Raw genomic sequence first — 20,851 nt, 5'->3', positions numbered from 1 at the left:
CGGATGGCGCAAGGTCTGGACTATACGGCAGGTGGGGTAGGACATCCCATTTGAGCGTTTCTAAGTATGTTTTGGCCACTTGTGCAACATGTGGCCGAGCATTGTCATGTTGCAAAATAACTTTGTCGTGTCTATCGGCGTATTGCGGCCGTTTTTCTCGCAGTGCTCGGCTCAAACGCATCAATTTTCGTCGGTAGACATCCCCCGTAATCGTTTCATTCGGTTTCAGTAGCTCATAATACACAACACCCAGCTGGTCCCACCAGATACACAGCATAACCTTCAGGCCATGAATATTCTGCGCCGACGTCGATGTTGAAGCATGGCCAGGGTATCCATACGTTGCCCGACGTTTTGGATTGTCGTAATGGACCCACTTTTCATCGCCAGTCACAATTCGATGCAAAAAACCCTTTCTTTTGTGCCGTTGAAGCAGTTGTTCGCATGCCATAAAACGGCGTTCAACGTCTCTTGGCTTCAATTCATACGGCACCCAATGGCCTACCTTTCGGATCATTCCCATGGCTTTTAAACGTTTGGAAATGGTTGATTGATCAACTCCCAAAGTTTTTGCAACCTCTTCTTGCGTTTGAGCCGGATCTTGATCGAGCAATTCCTCCAATTCGGTATCCATGAACTTTGGCGGCGCACCCTCGCGTTCTTCGTCTTCCAAGCCAAAATCACCACTTTTAAAGCGTGCAAACCACTTCTGGCACGTTCGCTCAGCTAGAGCATGCTCACCATAAACTTCCACCAAGATACGATGACTTTCGGCTGCTTTTTTCTTCATATTAAAGAATTCCCCGCAAAAACACATTATTTGGCACGAAATTCGACATTTTCAAGTGTGGTAAAAATATTGTTGTTTACGCTTCAAATAAAAAACTTATACTGACGTTTGTGCCTTACGACAGTAGCTCTCCAATGAATGTTTGGAAATGTGGATCGATGGAATAATAATCAAGTTACGCCATCTGTTGTAAAACCGCACGAACTAATTAATAGACCATTATTAATTAAATTTTATCTGAAAAACAAACCAATATTTAATTCCACTGTATTTCTATTAAATTTGTTTTATTAAAAAATAGTTGAATCGCAATAATGTAGACTACAATGTACATATTTATGTAACTGTACAATACAAAAAATTTATACTATATTTAAGAGTAATGAGAAGGATATGAAGGATGACATGAATTTACATTTTGTATATAAGTATGTGTATATATAAATATGTCTTACATAACTCTACAAAAATGTACTAGGAATTTATATTTATAAAAAATTTATAACTCTAATTTTTATACATTAATTTTATGAACAACTAAATGCCATTTCATTAAATTTTCTGCATTCGTTTTTTTTACTGTTGTTGGCATTTACATTAATTGGATAGCAAGTGGGTCCGCGAGTTGACATGGTTTAGGGGCGGCACCGGCTGTTGAGCCACATAACCATCCTCTGCATTGCGTGTGCGATCGGGTGAGCGATGGCGTTTGAAAAGCAAAAGGCTCAAAACGCACGAATAAAGGAAAACAGCGCACTGTAATAAAAATGGAACGAAATAAAATTATTATTCCAACTTGTGCGGCGATAATAAGCCTTCACTTACTTCACTGATCAACAGCGACCAGTTGAAAATATTTTCACGCTCCATTGTTTTATGATACGAGGTTTCCATTGCCTCAACGCAGCCGCGAGAAAATAAATTCGTTTCAAGCGTGGAATTTTGGTAGCGATAACAGCTCGAAGGTATTGACATACGTCTGTACTTGTAATCATTGGCATTATAGAGACCACAGCAGTGATACTGTTGGATGATAACAAAATAAATATAAATATAAGGAAAATGCTCAAGGGAAAGAATACAGAAGAAAAATGTATATTGTTAAAAAAATTTACCACATTGAATAAAATTAAAATTGAAAAAAAAATCGAATTAAAATAAAATGAAGTGAATTACAACAAAATAAATCAAAAGAGAGAAAAAGAAATTAAATTGACTAAGATTCACAAAAACATAAAAATAAAATAAAATTATTAAATTAAAAGAAAATAAAATTAAAGTAAATTACAGAAAAATAGGTCAAAGTAGAGAAAAAATTGATTAAATTGAATAAAATAGACAAAAAAATTTTATATTAAAATAGAGTAAATTACAATAAAAGATCAAAACAATATTGATAAAAACCCAAATTTTTCAAAAGAGAATAAAATACAATTAAATAAAAACAATTATTTGATTCCGAAAAAAAAAAATAATTAGTATGAATGGAATAAAAAGTAGCTAAGTAAGAAGCATATATGTATTTACAAATCGCTCATTTACTGCAACAAAAAAACTTAAGTGTTTTCAATGTACTATGCCTCTCCATTTTCTCTAAAGAGGTACTGTTAATATGTATATACCGCCATTAATTTTGTGCACATTGTGAAAGAAGGGCTTGGGTCATTTCTGCATATCAAACTAAATGATTTAAGGGGTTACACGGGTTTCGTGGGTTCAAAAAATCGATTTTTTTGCTTATTAATTTCTACAATATCTCAAGAATAATATCCTAAATTTTCATGTTGATCTGAATAAAGGTTTCGGAGATACAGCCTTTGGAAGGTGTGCGCTGCAAGCCACTTTTATTGTTACTCAAAACTTTAAACGCGTTTTTCTCGGAACCGTGTTTTTAAAGTCGGTTGTCAAATGTTCTCGAAAACTACTTAACCGATCTTGATGAAATTTTACACAGGTGTTCGAGAAACAATTTACTTGTGCTTGAACAAAGGATTTTTTTTCAATGACAACTATTAAAAAAAAAAGCAAAATGTCAAGCAAATTTGACCGAAATTTTCATTTTTTTGGAAAAATGTCTGCCAAAATTCCAATTTTACTTTGTTTTTCTTTCCTTCGTTCGAGCACGAGTTTATATATGTACGTATATATATATAATTGGCGCGTACTCTCTTTTTGGGTGTTTGGATGAGCTCCTCCTCCTATTTGTGGTGTGTGTCTTGATGTTGTCCCACAAATGGAGGGGTGTAAAGTTTTAAGCCGACTCCGAATTGCAAATGGTTTTTTATGAGGAGTTTTTTCATGGCAGAAATACACTCGGAGGTTTGCCGAGGGGCGACCGCTATTAGAAACACTTTTTTATTTATTTTAGTCTTTCACCGAGATTCGAACCAACGTTCTCTCTCTGAAAACCGAATGGTAGTCACGCACCAATCCATTCGGCTACGGCGGCCGCCCGAATTTATGATCTTAACTAAAACACTTATTTTTGTTTTTTCATTTTTGATGATCCTGTCAGGAGTTATTCTGACAACGCGGGCGCACCATTTTTTCGAGGGGTCACTGGAAATGACGTCACATTGGCGGAGTTTTAATTTTTTTTTTTTAAATTTCAGACATTATTCTTTAAATATGTATCTATAAGACAGAAAAAAGTTTGAATTAAATAAATAATTTTTTCCATGGAAAAAAAAATTTAAATTAGCTTTTTTTTACCCGACGAAACCCATGTAACCCTTTAATGTCTTTGTATAAGGGTTAAAATGTTAGACCCTTTGGGATCGCCAAATTTCTCTGTTGGCAATATCAACTCGTCGAAGCAAATTTAACTTTTCGGAGTTATTTCTACCTAGAAAACACAAAATTCGTTGAAACGGATTTATTGTGTCTAATAGTAGATAGTTATCTATATAATTTATATAAAAGTTAAATTTTTTTTCTACTCTACTGATCCCGGAAATCTTTTCTTTCCTGTTAAAATTTCCTGGTTAAATTTAGGCTAGCTCAAATAGGATCGGGTTAACAAAACAAAAAACAAAAAAGCGTATGTCCACCATTGGAATCATTGAGGTCCCCATTTGCCTGTCTTGCTTGGAGGAGGCGGATGGCACTGAGCATTTTCTCTGTGAGTGTCCCGCATTTGCTAGAACAAGGTTATGAACAAGTTAAGGAACAAGTAAAATTCGTTCTCTCAAACTGGAGGATATTTTCAGATTTATCAAAGGATCTGGAAAAATCTCACAGGTCTAACTACCTCCATTCCTCTATTCTATTCTATATTTTTTCTTCTGTTACATCTCTCCTTTCCTATTTGACTATCTACCCTTTAACTTTCCAGAGCTTTAAATACAATGAGCTTTTTAGCCTGAGTATTTTAGGAGCTACCAAATCTCTCAGTGCTTCTTGGCTCAACCTTTCAAATTTCATTTTTAAGTAAAATAAAAATTAAGAATAATAGTAAATTAAATGAACTTAAAAACATAATGCTAACTAAATTAAAATGCTATCAAATAAAGTAGAATATACAGAGAAGGAGTAAAATAATATCAACTCAAGTAAAAAATAAAATAAAACATAATAAAACAAAATAAAGTATTATAACATCAAATAGAACGTAATAAAAGCAAAAGAATTAAAAAAAATACCAACAATCTTATATAAATAAAGAAAAAAATACACACTCACATTTATCTCCACTGCACCCATTGCCTCCGGATTCACATCCACTTCATCCCAGGCATCCTCCAGCAGATCCAACGCATTCGTGAAGAATTTCTGGTGCTTATATGTCTGCATTTGTAGCAATTGCGTCGCCAACAACATTAGCATGAAGAACGAGTACTTTAGTGCGTAAATGTTTGAAAATAAAAATTTTATAAATAAACAAACGTTCAACATATGTACATACATATGTACTATATGTACAACACATCACATACAATCACATTAACGCCCAATGATTCACAGACGACGCCGTAACAGCCAAAAAGCGTGGCCATGCATACAAAAGACCCCAAAATGATACCAACTATGCAGTAAGTATGCTCGTCCGTATTCGGTATGGCATACTCCAAGCCGAAAGTGTTCAAGCAAACAATGCAAACGCCAAGTATCTGAGTAAAGAGGGTAAAAAGACAAGAAAAAGTGCAAAAAATGAAATAATAAGCAAACAAAAATAATCGTATATATGTAGGTCAATCAGCCACTAACACAACAAGTGAAATTTTTAATTGCAATAGTGTGCGTGTACATTCAAACCGTCAGCGTCAAAATAAAGTGTACATCACATACTGCTAAGTTTTGACTATTTATTTATTTATTTTGTAAGTTCAATTATTTTTTATAAAAATACAGTCTATACTACAAGAACCACATAAAGCAAAGTTTTGAACTTTTGTATAAAATTTGTAAAAATTCGGCAAATTTTCATCAACATTTCAACCTTTTTACTCAGAATTTCTAGAAAAATTGCGGGAATGCAGTTTTATAGATCATAGAATTATGGTTTTTGGTCTTTGCACTTTATTATGCAAGTTTCAAGTGATTCAAAAATTGCCTTGATTTTTGAAATTTTTTTCTGCTGGCGGTGCTGGTGTTTAAAAAAATGTGCAGTAGGCATTAAGGTGGAACACCACTTTGATTTTTCAAAAAAATCGATTTTTTTTACATTTTCTTAAAGTAGATATATTCAAAAATATGTAAAAAAATTTCAACATAAAATCTTGAAAATGGACGAGGTTATACCCAATACAATACGTGCAGGTAGTGAGTTACAACGGCCCAATGAACACTTTAAACGCATTTTTCTCAAAACGACTCTTCTGAACACGGTGGCCTCGGTTTCCCGATTTCTCGAAGTTTTATGAACTGATTAAATTTTTTTTTTTTAATTTTTTTACATGTATTGGCTACAGTCGTACATAACCGTTTTATTAAATTCCAAAAATGTATATTTTTTCAAGCCTTTCGAAAACAAAAAAAGGGTAAAAACACAAAAGCATTTTTCAAACCTACACCATTTTCTCAAAAATATATATAAAAAAAAACCGCCACGTACGAGGATAACCATTGATGTATAGATTAAGAATTAAGAAGAAGGTTTTTTGCTTTCAGATGATTTTTCATCCCTCTATCGTGGCCATCAGGGTGCATCGGTTTTTTATTTACAATTGTAATTTTTAATTTTTTTTAATAAAAATTTGTGTTAGTATAGTTGAATATATGTTGAGTAAATTATAATCTGTCCGATCCTCAAATAATCATTCCTACTTATAAAAAAAATTCATGAAAATCACGTAATTATCACGCGTTCACAGTGGTGTGTTCCTTTTTAAATGCACAAAATGCACAACACCGCAACCGAAAACAATTCCCAAAAATTAGTGATTTTTTAACTACTTGAAACTTGCATTTGACTCAACCAGATTCAACCCGAAATTTTTCTAAAAATTCTGAGTAAAAATTTTGATGAAAATTTGCCTAAATTTTACAAATTTCATATAAATTTGGCAACTTTGCTTTATATGGTAGTTGTTGTAGTACGAACCATATTTTTATGAAAAAGTAATTGATTTAACAAAAACAGAAAAAATAGTCTAAATGTATCAATACACTTTATTTTGACGCTGACTGTATATAGTTGGAGAGAACAACTGAATAAATTTTGCATGCTATTTTTGTTTTCTTGTTTTTTGTTTATTTTTATTTTTGGCTTTTATTGCCTACTCACCAAACTAAAGAAATTGAAAGCGAATACGAAGCACTTGACTGCCGACAAGATTACACTCATTTTATATTATAGTTTAATTTCACTATTAAGCCGCGTTAAATGTAAAAAAATAATAAAAATATTTATTGTCTGGAATTGCAAACGATTTGCTTCCTTACGCCTCGAAACATTAACTGAAGCCGGTGTCAGAAAATTTTATGTAAAGAAATAAATATTGAATATTACTTGTCAATGGCACAGAGCGATATTTTTATTCTACTTTGTATGCCCAACGAACAGTATTATGAAAAGTGGTTTTGTAGCGGGCGGTTTTTTTTTTTTTTTTGTTTTTTTTTTCTTTTGTCGGGACCAACTAGCAAGTTCGGCACTCAGACACAATTAAGTTCATTTACCGTACTCGGGTTCCCTTTTTACTTTTCTTTAAATTCACTCGACCTCCGAAGAAATCTGAGCATATTTTGTGGTGCCAAGGAGCCAAGGTTGTCGCTTCTTAACACATCAGTGTCAAAGACCTTAAGCCTGATTCGAGTGAAGTCCGGGCAGACGCACCGAAAGTGGCCCGCCGTCTCATCCTCCTCTTCACATGCTGGGCAGAGGGCACTATCTGCGGGTGGTCTAGTTTTGCACTAAATAATTTTCTCTTAGCACTCCGGCATAATTGAAAATATCGCATCTTTCAAAACTTCTCTATTTCTATACGATTTTAGGCGCGACATTTCATTTACAGTTTTAAAGTTTGCACTTTAGATTTTTAATTTTTACATTTCATTAGTTTAAAAAGTTACTAAAAAGGCACAATTTTAAGTGCTTTAAGCCTCTCAGATCCGATTTCTAAAGCGCGCACAAATATTTCATATTGACCTTTTAAAACAATTTTCGGCTTATTGGGTATTTTGTTACACAAAAATATTGTTGTATTTCTTCCCTATCAAGTAGCGCATGTTAATGAACTTCGTTACTGATAATGAGCAATAGTATATTCAGTGCACTAACAAATATTAACACAGGAGCTTTGGCAGCAAGACCTTTGGCTATTAGCGCGCTAAGCGTTCATTGCTCGTTTGCATTGACGCTAACATTTCGAATTATTAAGAGAGTACATTAAATCTACGTAATTACAATTAAACAAACAAATATAAGTGATTTAGTACTCGCACGAAAGAGTTATTACCTGACAGAACAGAGGTAATCAGAAAGCAGACAAATTTGTGGTTTTCAAGTTTTCTGGCAAAAAAACAAATTTTATTAAATTTTACTAGTAGCAGTAGCAGTTCGTAAATAGCAGCGATAGCAGATCAAAGCTTGTTTTATTCAAAGCTTTGTTTTAGTAGCATTCATTTAACTAACAAGTTAAGCAAGATTATTTAATTGTTTACTATATTTTTATTAAAACTTACAAACTACACTATATCTTAGTAATTTTTGTATACAAATGTGTATGCGTAATATGTATGTATGTAAATGTTTTTGTTTTTTGTAGTTTACAAAATTCCATTAAAATAGTGTTAAAATAAATAGTTTAATTTAGTAAATAATTACTTTAGTCAAACCGGTAGGTAAATATATGTTTAAAGTGGGTAGAAGTATTGATGATGTTCCTTGGTGGTTATTGTTCTAGTTGATGATGCTGTTCTTAGTTTAAATGTCGGTTCCTGGTGGCTTACGTTGTGGTCTCAGAGTTTGTTGGACGAACGAACATAAAACTTGTTTCTTGTCCAAATTTTCAAATAAAAAAATATCACAAGTACACTTCGCAAGTGTGATTCACTTCGTGTTTCATCGCGTTAATGCGATTTTTTTCCCTCGAAAAGAAAAAAAAAACAAAAAAGTGGCTTAATTCTTAATTTTGTCGTAAAAATGTTTAATTTAATTGGCATTTTTAATTGCTTGTGCTAAATCTGTGCGATTCCTTTCTCTTTTGCGACCGAGTGTGTTTGTGTGTGTCTGTGTTTTTGTGCGTTTTTTAAATTCTCCATGGCAGTGGTATAAGACCCCACTTCTGCGTGATGTCTTTGTAATCACAATTAATGGCAACAACGATTTTCTCCATTTTTTGGGTACGTGGCATTTTGGCTGCCTTCAGTGTGAGGCAAAGTTTTGATTGTCGATGCGATATATGCTGAGTCTATAAATGTGTAAACAAAAAAATAAAAAAAGTACGTAATTAAAAAGTAATTTTCCGTTATCTACTGACTACATTACTACTCACATCCATGTCGTAATTCCAATACTGCTGTGGTCTGTCTAGACATTGTGTCAGCTGCACATTTGTTGTTAAATTTCGACTTTTTAACTGCTGTATGACACCTAATTTCGGCTCACTGTATGTCAGGCACTCGTTGTCATTGGTCATAATCTGCCCCTTTGGTGTAATAACAAACATGTCCATTGACTTGGCATGCGCATTACAATCGCCAACGGTGACCGATTGCATTGACGTACGTGGCACATCCTTTTCCAGCGGTCGTAAGCACTTGTCGCGATCCAAATCTATTAGCGAACTAAATTGTTTACTATTACTGTCAATCTCACTGAAAATGCGTGGCCATTCGCGTGACAATCGATTTCCCGGTATATTTTTCATGTGATTCGTGTATGCCTGGGCGCACTCCGTCTCACCATCTAACCATATGATTTTGCCGAAGAAGCGATCGGGTGCAGGGAGGAAATGTTCCGGCCAGATGTGCTCTAAATACCAGGAAAACGATTTACATTTCAGTTTCTCGCGCAGTGACAGCCGATCGCTAACATCGATGTGTTCACGCGTCTCCAACGAAAGGTCGGATGTATAGAGTAGTACGAAATATTGCCAATCGTCCATCCAAGTCATGGCAGCGCGCGCTAAATTGTTGCCCAGCACTTCACTCATCCCCCCCGGGAAAGTGTATGGGGTGGTGCTGCGGAAAACGTGACCTACATGTGAGCAGGGCAAGATTTCAACACGACCGCCGCACTGCCACACCCGGAAGGACATCTCAATGTTTTCAGCGCCCCAAATCTGTAAAACAAAAAAGGAGAGCATACTTAGTAACAATTATTAGACGCACAACTTCGCCATAAATTAATTGGTTAGCGGCAAAAACAAACTAATTGTAATTTTTCAAACCTACTTTCATTTCCTTATCGTATGTGCCAATTTCGAAGAAATATCGTCTGTCTATGGCAAACAGTCCCCCAGCCATTACCGGTGAGGCAATCGGTTGTGTGGGATCACCATTCCGTGGCGCTATGCTACGCTTGTTGCTGTACCAACGAAAACTCAGTTGCCAATTAAATGCACCCCAATGATTTTCATATGTTTTCGTATAACTAAAATTATCATCAGAAATGATATCAATAACTGGTGCGACAACAGTACTGCGTGACTCCTGCACACGCCGCAGTAATGGCTCCAGCCATCCGCGCGAACACTCGCAATGTGCATCCAAAAAGGTCAACACATCACCCTTAGCATGATCGGCGCCCAGCAAGCGAGCCGGCACTAATCCGCCGCGTTCCTGCATGCGCAACAAGCGCGTTGGCACAGTGAGCACTTTTATGTAGGCTTCCAGTTGCTTCTTCAAGTAAGCTGTGAAGACAAAATGACACGAAAAAAATAGATAACAAACTTAGAAACGTTAAATGTGTTAATTGCTGTATTATGGCAAAGTCGAAATTAGTTGCAGACATGCCAATTGCTTTTTGATTTTTTCTTATTCTTAGTTATTTCATTTCAGCTTTTTTTATTGCCTTGTGCAGCTACTTACAACGATCGCTCGCATCATCGACTAATATGATTTCTTTAAGTAGTTTGCGCGGTGACCGGTTGATAACGCTGGTTATTGTGCGCAATAGCACCGACCAAGCCTCATTATGAAAAACGATAATCACCGATGTTGTAGGTAGTTCATTGTTGTCATATTTTTTGTCGCGACACCTGGGTAGTAGACGAACAAAAAACCAAAACAAATCTAATTAAGTGTATGCGCTAGCACAAATAATTTGATGGTTTCTATTGTTGGAAGATTATATGCTTTGTTAGCGTTTCAGGGTCACTGTAACACTAAATGTTTGGTGTGGGCTATTTGTCGGTATGCGGTTCTATGCATATGCATATTTTAGACATTTTATATTGTTGGTGGTAATGATGTTGTTTGTTTCGGTTTGTTGATATGTTTAATTGTGCATGGCCAATGGTCTGTTGTGTACTTACTCCTTTATTCTGTAATCTTTCAACGTACGATTCAAGGGTATGCGGTCACTAGCCAGTATATTAAAGCTATTTAGCCTGAAAAATCGTTGCATGCGGAAGCTTTCGCGCGCAGGCACCACAACTGGTCGCCCCTCAGCACCTTCGCCATCGATGGGATTGAAAAGATTGACGTTGTAGTCATCTGCAAAAATTGTAGATATTCTAAGAACTTGTTTGCGATTCATTGATTTGGGAGATAACATAATACATACGCATAATAAATGATATCGAAAGGTATAAGATAAAAAAAATAAAATAAAAAAAAATGAAAAAAAAAAAATAAACGTTGCAACTAAAAGTTATTGACTACATAATAAGTATCTATGTGTTAGCGGTTTGTTTTATTTTTCTCTTATTTACCTGCGGTCATGTTGCCGAAAATATCGCCTTTGCCAATATAGTGTGCCACTATGTTTTTCGCATGCCAGAGTGAGCGGCGGTGCGGTTGCGGCTTTGGATGGCTAAGCGTTGCGAATGATGATTGCAAACGTGGATGATAAGCATTAAGTTGAGTAAGAAAGAGGCAATAAAATTTACATAGAAATGCTAAATAGTGGAACTTAACAAATTAAAGGTGTTCGACTATGATCGTCGATCGTCATAGCGCAAAGAGTAGCAAGCATTGTTTAATGGCACAATCGTTGCCAAAATCGTTGGTGTAACGGTTTTGCCCAATATGCGAGCTTTGCTACTGCTTACCACTTCTTCACTATGCCACTTATGGTGCGCGGTAACATTTTTTATATAAAAAACACTTCAACCACACATTTATATGTATATATACTTACACCCTGTCCTGATCAAATCCTTGAATACTGGACACATATAGATTGATACTTAGTGCAAACATGAAGAATGCGAAGAACAACAGAAACAGGTAGAGCAGCCATAACTTCTTCAATTGTTGGAATCTCAATCCCATCTTTATTCAAGATTTTCTATTCTCGCTAACGCCACTAATGAATATGCTAATATTGTGGTTGTTGTTACTAAATGTATGTACGTATTATTAATGACCACGGAAAGCGCGACTACTATGTAACGTAACGTTATTGGTGCGGTTCATTCGATTCGTGATGTTGCGCGCTGTTTTGTCGATTACCACTGTTGCTTGGTCAAATCGAGAATGAGCTCCATACGCTGTTAACTGCTTGTTTTTGTTTTGATTACAATGCACGAAACTCCAGCAGTGGCAATCGAGATTTCTGTTGCTGTTGCTGGTCAGGTTGTCGGTTCGACGGACGGCTGATCTGCTGGGTACTAAAGTGTTGGCACTACTCTCTCGTTCGCAACGTCTGCATACGCTCGTTGCAACAAACAAATGGCTTACTTCATGTTTTTCCGGTGTGTTTTGTTTATAAGTTGCCAAAAGAAGCAACTAACTAAACTAATAAAAAAATTTTGACGAACTGACTTTTGTTTGCAAAACACGTCTATTGTGCAAATGTAAATAAGTGTTGATGAGACATTGCGCAGGGTTGCATTGTCATGATGAAATAATTTTTTAGTGAGTAAAGTGTGGCAGTAATTAAACACATTTTTTTTGTGTTATGATCATCTGAATGCAATTAAAAGCTTCCTACGGTTTTGGAAAAAAATATGTAAAGAATAAGCAATTTCTTGGTGTTTTAGATTTTTTTATTCAGCCATAATGCTTTGCGGCGCTTCGCTTACTTACAATTTCAGTTATATCGTTTTCATAGTGAAGCAATACTGTAGGCTAAGGTCATAGACCCAATGTGCTGTGTTTAGTGTGCTCAAAGATGTTCTGAATGGCGCAAAAAGGTGTTGCATGCAAATAGGCGTTTGCTAGTACAGGGTGAAGTTTACATTGCTAGTCGGTTTTTTCAACATCTTTGCCTAAATGAAAAACAAGATTTTAACTTACATATGTATGTTTTTGTTTGTTTATTTTAGTACATATGTATAATAAATTCACATAAACTTTATGAGCAGTTACAAATTACTGATATCTTAAATGAAAAGCGACTTAATGGAAAATGGCACTAAACTCTATTAAAGATCTAGTGATTGGTCCATTCAAGGCATATTTGGACTCAACAACGCAAAAAATGTAATGCTGCGCAAGATTTTTTATACGCACATAAAATTTTATCAATTCCTTTTCAGATGTTACCATTAATAATATCGTTGATAAATGCAAACGCATTCGCTTACTTTTCCAATAGTAATTCTCCAGCAACAAAGTTCTAGCGAATAGCCATCTGATCTCTCTCACAGAGAAAAATATCCAAAATAGTCAGAAAGCCAATAAAAAATTATAATCTTCACGATCAGCTGAAAATTTGATTTCATTAAAAACTAAAAGTGGTATACAAAATGAAAACTTCAAAAGAACTACACATTGTGTGCTCTCCAGCCATGTTCCGTAGGGTCCAAAAAAAAAAAAAAACTAATAAGTAATATAATATACCTATAATTTGGGATTTCCGCTAAATAATTCAACTTAGCATGGATCAAAATTCTTATTCGAGTTATAGAAAAATTCGTGATTCCCACCCGATGTCTACTTCAAATCTTAATAGTAGTCTTCATCTGGTATCGCTAGCGACCAAAAGGTCTATGCGTGGCTTAATGCCAGCCGGTTCAACCTAACCTCACCTATAGAGAAATTCTCCCTGAGACCGAACCGGTCGATGCGTGACTACAAGTCAACCAGTTCAACCTAACCTATAGAGAAATTCGGCGTAGAGAAGTTCGAGTTATGGGACTAAAATTGAGTCTACAGGAAGTTTTAATGTATTTACTTTCCCTAAGCTAAATTAATATTACTTTCTAACTTGCATAAATTGCAGCCAACAACTTTTGATCAGCTTATTTTCTGGCTCCTGAATCAAAAATTACACCAATTACAAAAAGAAGAAGAATGTTGATGGGGGCGTTTAATTTTACTTAGAAGTAGTTAGTAACATTTATTTGGAAATTGTCCAGATTGGAGCTTTTTGCACATTCGATGGACTAAGTAAATCCCTAAAAAAATGAAATAATCTGCTGTTTTTTTTTTAATTTACGGAAATAAATAAATGGATATTAACTGGAACGGTAGCTTTTTGCCCATTTTCCAAAAGAAAGAAATTTCCAATGATGCCGCCCAACATACCTTCTGCTCAAATATGAACGAGACGTTATCAATAAAACGGTCCGCGGATGACATATGACAAAAATAATTTTTTTGTTTTTTGGTAGGACTGTTATAAGCTTACATGGCAAATTTCAGCGTGATATGTCACATAGTTTGTTTTCTGTGCTACTGTAAACAAGTCAAGCTCGAGTGTGTTCTTCGAATTTAACGATGGAAATTCAAGTTGAACAGGCTTCAGTCGGCTTCAGACGCCTTAAAAATGTTGCAGACAACCTATGGGGAAAAGTAGAGGAAATTGTACTTGAAAATCGTACAAATCGCAAAATCGGTTAATGCTGCTGTTCAAGAGATAAGCAGTCCAATACCGATAGATTTAGTAGCCTTTGAATCAATTGTGGTCATTAAAAAACGAGGTGATGAAAAAAGGAGTTAGTAAACCTGAAGCGCTCGAAACAAAGGATGAAACTCTAAGCCTATAGCAAGACACTTGGATATGCGGTGACATAGACGAAGATGACGCTAAACACATCTTTTTCCAATGCATGCATTGCGAAAAAGAACGTCAAATGCTGGAGAATACAGTCGGTCACATAACCACTGAAAATGTAGTCGAAAAGAGGCCGAGCGGCGAGGAAATGTGGGAAATCCTCAGTGGTTTCGCGAAAAAAACTCTCCGGATGTAAAGCGGGATCTGGACGCAGGCACACAAGCACAGACTTGGTAATGAGGACGATGGAATGCCACTCTGAAGTAATGCGAAAGCGGTTCCAGGGTGGTCGACGGTTCCAAACTAGGGGAAGTTTTTTAGTCTCCGGACATACCATTGCTCCAACGGCAGCTCTGATGATTCATAAGGAATTTTAAACCTCCTCATTCCTAAAAAGAAATGCTATTTTTCACTAACTTTACAACTCCGTAAATTGATATTTCGTATTAGCTTAATCTTTAATTGTAGTTTTTATTCTTTCAAATGCTTACAACAAAATAACAACATTAATATTTGTATGTACGTTTAAAATTGTCTATTTGAAATACTGTAAACTGCTATTTTGTAAAAAGTCGCATTTGTACTAATAGTATCGCCTTCTCTCCATATTCTTGAAGGTGATGCCCAAAATGCAAGCGACAATAATGGTGACACCCTGAAAAAGAAATGATTTCAAAAAGTTAATAGAAAATATTAAAAAAAAACTCAAAATATTGTATTGTACATTCTGTCAAAAAAGTACCGGGAAATGTTCAATAATATGAAAAATAATTGTTTAACCAACAAAATTTATTTTGTCAAAATAGGCTTTATTCGAAGCAATATAACAGGTGAATGGATTGCGCTATCGAGAGATGATTAACGATTTTTTATGAGCGGAATTGGATGGTATTGATCTGGACAAACGTTTATTTTCAACAAGCCGGCGCTACATGTCACGAAATCATTGATCTTTCACGGGGAAAAGTTTCCGGACCGTGTTATCTCTCGAAGAGGTGACCATCGAGATCTTGTGACTTTTATCTTTGGAACCACGTAAAAGAGAAGATCTACACCAACAGCCCAGGGTCGATTCAAGATCTCAGAGATGGAATTCGTGAGGCTATCGAGGACATAATGCTACCACTTTGCAATTCGGTTATGGATAATTTCAAGAAAAGAATATTGTCCTGTAAGCATGGTCGTGGCGGTCATTTGCCTCATGTTATTTTCCACTATTAACGGCACACCTTCTTCCCATGGTGCAAGATCCATGAGTTCCACAAATTGGGCCGTTTCCTACGCACATTCTCTCTCAAACTTCGCATAACTATCAAATAATATTTTTTATTTACCGTAGAACCATTTGGAATGAATACCGAGTGCACAAAACCATGATAATCAAAGAAAATGAGTAGCACGACTTTCACTTTTGACCGACTTTGATGTGTTTTTTTGGGTTTCGGATAGCGCCATTCAGCCGCATGTTGATTGGTTTGCATGTCAAACTCATGTACCCACGTCTTATCACCTGTTATGATGTGCTGGATAAACGTTGGGTCCGAATTCACTTGCTCAAGCATGTCTTCAGCCACCTTCTTCCGATGAATTTTTTTAAAGAAATTCAACTCTCTTGGAACGAGTCGACCAGTCACGCGCCTCTTGCCCAATTGATGGTGTAAACTGTTGCAAATTGATTCGTTTGACACGCTAAGATCATGAGCTACCGCCCTTCCCATTTTCTTGACTTTGTCGAGATTTTCAACCGTTGAAGACGTTGATGGGCGACCATATCTGCGCAAATCTTCCACGCCATAGGCTTTCTGCAACATTTTCAACTATTCGGCACACGAAATCCCGTTCAAAACACAAAATTTAAGACAAATTCTTTATTCGATATTTTTATCCATGGTAAAAATTGCAGAGCACACCTGCGGTTGACTGATATAATTATCGCTCAATCTCTGCTATGCTATAGAGGACAGGTGTACCAACGCGCGCTTTTTAAATGAAGAATTTCCGATATTTTTTTAACAGAATGTATATGTGCGTGTAATTCATAAATATGGACTTTTTTTCTTGCCACCTTTTCTCTGTGCGTATATTTCACTTTACTCACCTCAACGCCCACCAATGTCCAATCGCTGATCACTTCGATGCGTGCAGCACTTACGAAGGCTTTTGTTAACATCTCAACACAGCCCGAAGTGTAGAGATCATTTGGAATGGAGGGTTTGCGATTGAGATAACAGCTTGTTGGTATACTTAGGCCACTGTCGATGTAATCGTTGGGTCCATTTTTACCACAGCAGTCGTACTAAAAAACAAAGAATTAATTTTGTGAGTTAAATTTTTTCAGAGCAGATTAGTAACAAGATTTGTGACAACTTATTTGAATCAGGGCCTAACTCAAAATTTATCTAGAGAGTTGGATTAAAATAAACAATGATACTATATAGTATTGAAATATTTTACTATAAAACAATGTTTTAATTTTTTCTTTGCCTCCTTTTAATCATAAATTATGGCGAATTGAGTTTTAAAATGGGCAGTGGAATAAATTAACTGCTATTTACTACATACGAGGTGTGTTAAAAAAGTAATATGAATTTTCAAATTTTGCGAGCGACGTAGATTCGATTTCCAATTTTTTCTGTTTTTTTCTTTTGTGTTGGTATACATATCCTGAATATATGCGTATACTGCTTTATATTGTATATCCATAGCAAATTCATTGACAGGTTTTGAGAATTTATTTGTTTCCTACTTGATTTTAATAGTTTTTTAAGAAAATACAGCTCATTTCATAACTAAAACCATATAAGTAAAAGGTTCAAACTTTATTCAAATTTAAAAACAATTTAACTAATTTCCATCACAGTTTTTTATAAGAATTCCTAGTCAAATTTTGAGTACGCAGTTTTAAAGCCCATTGAATTCTAAGTCTAAGTTTCAAGTCGCTTAAAAATTGCGTTGATGTTTTAATTTATTTTTTGCTGACGGCCTTGTTCGAGGATAGGAAAAGGTATACGAGATGTGTTCAAAAGGTGTCGCGAATTTTGAATTTTTGCAGGTTGCGTATATTCGAATTTCGATTTTTTTGTGGCGATATGTCGGTACTCATGTCTCTCACTCAGGCCGACGAGTTCGGCCATTTTGAATGTTCAGTTAATGGTTGACAGCTGCTTTGCACGAGTTTCGGCACGTTTTCGATTTTTACCTATTCAAAAAGATGGATCAAAGAACCTGTATCAAATTTTGTGTGAAAAACGAAATTAAGTGCGCGAATGCATTCCGAATGTTGACTGTGTCATACGGAGAAGCTACTTTGGACCAAAGCAACGTTTATCGCTGATACGAAATGTTCTCAGAAGGCCGAGAAGATGTGAACGTCGAAAGAGCGGGCGCCCGAGCACTTCAACAACACACGAAAAAATTGATGAAGTGAAGAAAATGGTATTGGCCAATCGTCGAATCACCATTAGAGAAGTTGCTGAGGACCTACTCATATCGATTGGCTCTTGCCATTCGATTTTTTTCAATGATTTAGGCATGAGACGGGTCGCCGCAAAACTCGTACCAAAACTGCTCAATTTCGACCAAAAGCAACATCGCATGAATATTGCTAATGAGATGTTGGACTCTGTCCGCGACGACTCAATTTTACTCCAGAGGGTCATAACTGGTGACGAATCGTAGGTTTATGGTTATGACTTGGAAACCAAAGCTCAATCATCTCAATGGAAGCTGCCGCACGAACGAAGACCGAAAAAAGTTCGGTCGAATGTAAAAGTTTTGCTTACCTTTTCTTCGATTGCAGGGGCGTTGTGTATCATGAGTTCTTGGCACAGGGTAAAACGGTGAATAAGGAATATTACCTGCAAGTTATTCGCAATTTGCGTGAAGCAATCCGCCAGAAACGGCCGGATTTGTGGAATAACAAAAATTGGCTGCTCACACATCGTTGCTTGTGCGCGTCTTTTTGGCCAAAAACCACACACTACAGTCATCGTATTCCCCAGATCTGGCCCCCTGTGACTTTTTCTTATTCCCGAAACTGAAGAGGCCCATGAAGGAATGACGCTACGCTACGATTGACGGGATAAAGACGGCATCGAAGAAGAACACGACGAACACGATAAAAAAATGATTTTTTGAAGTGCTTCGAAGATTGGAAAGAACGTTGGCACAAGTGCTTAATATCTCGTGGGGATTACAAAATAGATATTAGGAAATAAATTAATAATTTTTCAAACACCTTGTACACAAGCCGTCGAAAAATCATGTTTCTTTGACCTACCGTTAAACGAGATAGACAACTACGACGGGGCACTAGGCCGTAATAGCAGGATTAGATGAACTGCTACGACAACAGAAACTATCTGGAAAACAGATTTTCGCCTATATTTCGGAAACGTTTGTTTGAAAAAATTAATTAAACTAATTCTCGTGTTGAGTGAATCAAAATTCGTCTAAAAATACTTTATAAACCAGGTAAAAATATTTAAGAAAATATTCGTATATTAGTGTTTCTTATCTTACAGTAACAAATTAGTCTTCTATGTTTTTGGAAAACCAGGTTTTTGGCTTTAAAGTGCTCCGAAAATTAAAATAAAAATCGAGAAAAAAGCCTCTCAGAGATACCTCGAGAAACATCCCCTGAAACAAATGGCTATTGGTTTTCTTCTTCCAGATGATTCTGTTGCAAGTTAGAATGTACAAATTTAGAAATATATGGCTCAAATGATGGATTCTTATATGGAAATTGACTGAATAAATTACTACTAGTGAATTAAACTATCTGTAGAGCAAAACAGAACATATCTTAAAAATTCATTCAAATCGAAATATTTGTACTTACTTACCCTAATTTGGTAGTGATCCATGCTGCTCTCACTCAACTGGCGATTCCAAGCATTCTGTATAGTCTCTTTGGCCAATTTGTTGAAATCTATCGGCAGTACAAAAATAACAGCAATTTGAGCGCCCAGCAGAAGCAGTAAAAATATGACATACTAATTATAAAAATTAGACAAAATATATAACATATGTGAGTATTTGTTTTTGTAAATTTGAAAACTACTATACTTACAATCAAAATAGTGCGTGGCGATTCGCGTATTGTGCCGCAACAACCGACTATTGTGGTGCCGAAAAGCAAACCGCCCAACACCACGCCCATTATGCAAGGTATCTTAATTGAGTCGGTGGCATTGAACTGCACTAAGGTATAAGCGCTTGCTGATAGCATAAGAGCACCCGCTATCTACATCCATATGTATGCATGCATGTTTGTATATATTTTCCAAATTCCAACGATACGTATGGATGTATGTATGAAAAATAAAAGCAAGAACAATAATGGCACTGTAGTTAGTTGGTGAGTGAAAATGGTATTGAATATAAATAAATATTAGTAATAAATGTAAATATGAAATTGGGCACACAATCGATGATATATCTACATACAGAAGTAAGTGGCACACAGAATGATTTATGGAGTATTACTCACACAGCAGAATATATTCATTAGGAAGGCTAAAAATTTTATTGTGGACGTTGCACAAGTCATTTTGCTGTAATTTTGTTGTAAAATTGTCTCCAATGGAAGATACGCAATTAATTAGGTTAAATTTTGTTGTTGTTTGTTGTCTGTTGCTATAAAGTTTTTACATTAGTTAGCGCCACCCGCACACCTGCCACCCCTTTTCAAAAATGTCTGTTCTTCGCTTACGTCCACTTTGCACTGTAGTATCTAATAGACTAAATAACGCTGAAATCAAAGAGATGTAGAGTACTACTTTCACATGTCAATTTATATGTATAAAAATAAATAAAGATAAGTGTTGCCACTCAAATATGTTTTTTCCCACCAAAATTCCTTCCAAAGCAGATCAAAACCTGTGGAAAATGAAAGAACTTTCATATTGCCGGCTTTTAACTAATAATAGAAAAAAATATATTAGAAAAAGTGGTTTTTAAATATAAATTCGAGTTATTGAAATTAAATTAAAATTTCGAAGTTTCTTTCATAAAAGCAACTATGGTTACATTGGTGGGCAGAAGGTATACGTGCAAAGAAAGCTGATATCGTAACAGATTACAAGTCGTGGATTTATGCGTACAAGTCTTAAACAGCAATTAACAATATGGATGTGCCAAGACGAGCTTAATCCAACAAAAGCACCTTAAAGCAAATGGCCGTCTGTTTTTTCATAAAATCTGGTTCTGACGCAACTGTGCTACTAAAGAAACTTAAACCAGTCAATTCTGAGTGGTACACAACCATTTGTTTGTCAGAAATTTTCGGATAATTAAGGAAAACCAACCGCCGAAAATGAATCATTTTTTATCAAGATAATGCGAACTCTCACTTATCGAATGACGAAAGAGAGTTTTTAAAAATTCAAATGATAGAATTAATCCGTCATCTGCCTTACAGCGCTGATTAGGCACCCAATGATTTGTTTTGTTCTCGAATATCAAAAATAATATGCGAGTCCAAAGTTCTGCAATGCGTGAAGAAGCTGTTGAAG

The 20,851-nt window shown here is 35.7% G+C and overlaps 3 protein-coding genes across 3 annotated transcripts; all 3 read right to left on the bottom strand.

Annotated features, from left to right (window-relative positions):
- Positions 1-1,147: 1,147 nt before the first annotated feature.
- Positions 1,148-6,726, bottom strand: LOC129244836 (protein late bloomer). Its single transcript, XM_054882716.1, has 5 exons — positions 6,516-6,726; positions 4,726-4,899; positions 4,472-4,627; positions 1,616-1,813; positions 1,148-1,546 (listed from the first exon to the last, which is right to left on the bottom strand). The coding sequence occupies exons 1-5, from the start codon at positions 6,573-6,575 to the stop codon at positions 1,388-1,390; spliced, it is 747 nt and encodes a 248-aa protein (XP_054738691.1). The 5' UTR covers positions 6,576-6,726; the 3' UTR covers positions 1,148-1,387.
- Positions 6,727-7,720: 994 nt separating this feature from the next.
- LOC129245203 (polypeptide N-acetylgalactosaminyltransferase 3) lies at positions 7,721-12,203 on the bottom strand. The gene is made up of 7 exons (XM_054883234.1): positions 11,535-12,203; positions 11,107-11,207; positions 10,708-10,888; positions 10,262-10,431; positions 9,626-10,083; positions 8,725-9,513; positions 7,721-8,640 (listed from the first exon to the last, which is right to left on the bottom strand). The coding sequence occupies exons 1-7, from the start codon at positions 11,666-11,668 to the stop codon at positions 8,479-8,481; spliced, it is 1,995 nt and encodes a 664-aa protein (XP_054739209.1). The 5' UTR covers positions 11,669-12,203; the 3' UTR covers positions 7,721-8,478.
- Positions 12,204-14,787: 2,584 nt separating this feature from the next.
- Positions 14,788-20,055, bottom strand: LOC129245503 (protein late bloomer). The gene is made up of 5 exons (XM_054883699.1): positions 19,828-20,055; positions 19,408-19,581; positions 19,181-19,330; positions 16,435-16,632; positions 14,788-14,991 (listed from the first exon to the last, which is right to left on the bottom strand). Exons 1-5 carry the CDS (start codon positions 19,885-19,887, stop codon positions 14,920-14,922), a joined length of 654 nt encoding a protein of 217 aa, XP_054739674.1. The 5' UTR covers positions 19,888-20,055; the 3' UTR covers positions 14,788-14,919.
- Positions 20,056-20,851: the final 796 nt, after the last annotated feature.

This window comes from Anastrepha obliqua, chromosome 4 (genome assembly GCF_027943255.1).
Source record: "Anastrepha obliqua isolate idAnaObli1 chromosome 4, idAnaObli1_1.0, whole genome shotgun sequence".
Classification (NCBI taxonomy): Eukaryota; Metazoa; Arthropoda; class Insecta; order Diptera; family Tephritidae; genus Anastrepha; species Anastrepha obliqua.
This window is presented reverse-complemented; position numbering and strand designations above follow the sequence as displayed.